Raw genomic sequence first — 2238 nt, 5'->3', positions numbered from 1 at the left:
TACATGGTTAGCTTTCAGAAAAAAGAAAATGGTTTGGCTTTATAATCTTACAGGACGTGAACACCGCTCTCCCGGGTGAACGTTGGGGTTTGTTGGACCCATACACCAAACCTCCCACCCATCCTACTGTGACTTTCGTCACCTTAACTTTGGTTTGTGTTGTGTCGTGTTTCTCCCTGACGCTGGCTGCGCATTATGTCGAACGTAAAGGACAGCTTTTTTTGTCGGTGTCTGATGCCGCAAGTCACTGCTCAAGCACCGGTTTTCTATGACATCAAAGAACAGCTTGGCTTTACAATCTCATTGGAAGTGACCAGTGAAAGTTGGTGGTTGTTGGACCCATCCACCACCCCTCCCACCCTTCCTACTCAGAGTTCCGCCGCCATAACTTTTGCTGTTGTCTCGTTTCCACCTGATGCCACTGAGTGCCATTTAACAATGGCGACCGCCCACATATCTTGCTGACATGAAAGGTCAGCCTTTTCGTCAGTGTGTAACACCAGAAGTCACTGACTAAGCGCCAGTTTTTGAGGACTTTGGAGTGAGACCGGGTTGGCTGCAATGATTCCTAAAACCTGGAAACAGGTTAGCATTTTTGCACCTCTGGTTCCCTTGTCTTGAGACAAGGACTAAGACTATACGCGTAACTCTCAGCATCAAATATTTTTGTGGATAGGCTTATATTGGAGTTTGTTAAAAACCCAGTGTGTCTCACAGATACACCAAAGGGTTCCTTCAGCATCTGTGTCACATGCCAAAGGGACATGACAAAGCATTAGTATATGTTGACCTGGGAATGAGAACGGGCTGGGTACATGGTTGTAGAACCACTGCTCTGGTGTCTAGTTTTAAGTCTTCTTCTTCAACATTTTGGGTTTTTCTGTCTAGAGGTAGATGAAAAGACTGATACAGGCTGAAGCCTGAAGATGATTAGCCTAGCTTAGCATAAACACTGGAGGCTGTCCAAAGTTCAACAATAAACTTACCAGCACCTCTTAAGGTCACTAATTAACACACGGTATCTTATTTAATCCATACACAAACAGAAAACTACCAATGACAATTTGTGCACTACGTATTTCTCTATGAACAATACTTCTGTGCCATCACGTATGAACAGATTTAAAAGTAGAACCCTCAACATTTCTGTTTTAGGAACAAGAGCTTAGTAGTGAAACAGATACCAAACATGCACAAGACATAAGGCAGAATTCAGTGGTTTTAATTCTCAGATCTGCAATAAGTTAGACATAGATACATAGATTTTTGGGTTATGTTGCAGCTCAGTGTGAGGCAGGAAAGGAAGTGGTGGTCGTCCTCTGTTTCGCTGCCTAGATGAGCAGAGTCCTAGACTTCCCAGCATGGCCGGTACACTCGTCCCACCATGCACCTCATTGTGTCCCTCCTCAGGATGGGGATGCTCAGGTCCTGGCCGGCGTCTCTGTGCTCGATGACCATGCTGTTGTCGTCAGCTCTCCGTTTGTGAAGGGACAGTCCATTGTGCAGCACCCGCAGGTCCCTCCACAGACTTGGATCAGCGATGACGATTACCCTCGGCCCTCTGGTTTTGCCCACAGTGGGTAGATCTGCATCGCCGAGGCTGTTTTCTGGCGTTTCATCGCTCAGCAGCGAGGCGAAAGTATCCTGTTCCAAGGAGCCATCGTCAGTCTTGCCCATGGGTAACGCCACTGACATTGTATAGCACTCCAATAAGAGTGCTGCGGCGAAGATGACGGACATGAGTGACTGTCTCATGGTGAAGATCTTGCAAAGCGCTGCGTTCGTGAAGGAGTGTCTTTCCAGAGCTCTTGCTTCGTTGTTCTGACCCCAAGATCGTATCACGCTCTTTTATACCATTTTGGATGCGCTGGATTGGCCACGTTGAATTGTGTCCAATCGTAGTGTCTCCTGTTGTGTCCAGGAAATTAGTTGAAAGCCTTAAAAGCCAATTGAGCAGAACTCTCGCAGTGTTCAAGAGTGTTGTTTTGGCAGAAAGTTAATTAAAATCATCTCCAACGTGGTGAGTGATATTAGACTCCTGATGATGAAACAGTGGGATTTCTTTGAGCAGGTGACACAGAGGAAAACATTAATCCAAAATGACTGCCCTTTAAAACAACACGGAGGGATTACTCACCCGTGAGGCTCATTGTGGCATCAGATGCTCAAAGATAAAACCTGTCCTCTCATGGCATTGTTGCAACGATCTTATATGGGATTTAATCTTGGATTAGTGCA

General features: G+C 45.9%; 1 protein-coding gene across 1 annotated transcript; it reads right to left on the bottom strand.

The window, feature by feature from the left end:
- Nucleotides 1-1211: 1211 nt before the first annotated feature.
- pmchl (pro-melanin-concentrating hormone, like) lies at nt 1212-1822 on the bottom strand. The gene has a single exon (XM_050053285.1). The coding sequence runs from the start codon at nt 1753-1755 to the stop codon at nt 1348-1350; it is 408 nt and encodes a 135-aa protein (XP_049909242.1). The 5' UTR covers nt 1756-1822; the 3' UTR covers nt 1212-1347.
- Between the last annotated feature and the right edge of the window lie 416 nt (nt 1823-2238).

This window comes from Epinephelus moara, chromosome 9, assembly GCF_006386435.1.
Source record: "Epinephelus moara isolate mb chromosome 9, YSFRI_EMoa_1.0, whole genome shotgun sequence".
Lineage (NCBI taxonomy): Eukaryota > Metazoa > Chordata > Actinopteri > Perciformes > Serranidae > Epinephelus > Epinephelus moara.
Note: the sequence above shows the minus strand (reverse complement) of the source record. Positions and strands in the feature narration are given on the sequence as shown.

Excerpts from the sequence above, each read along its gene's own strand:
- pmchl (XM_050053285.1), bottom strand. The coding sequence starts at position 1,755 with ATGAGACAGTCACTCATGTCCGTCATCTTCGCCGCAGCACTCTTATTG.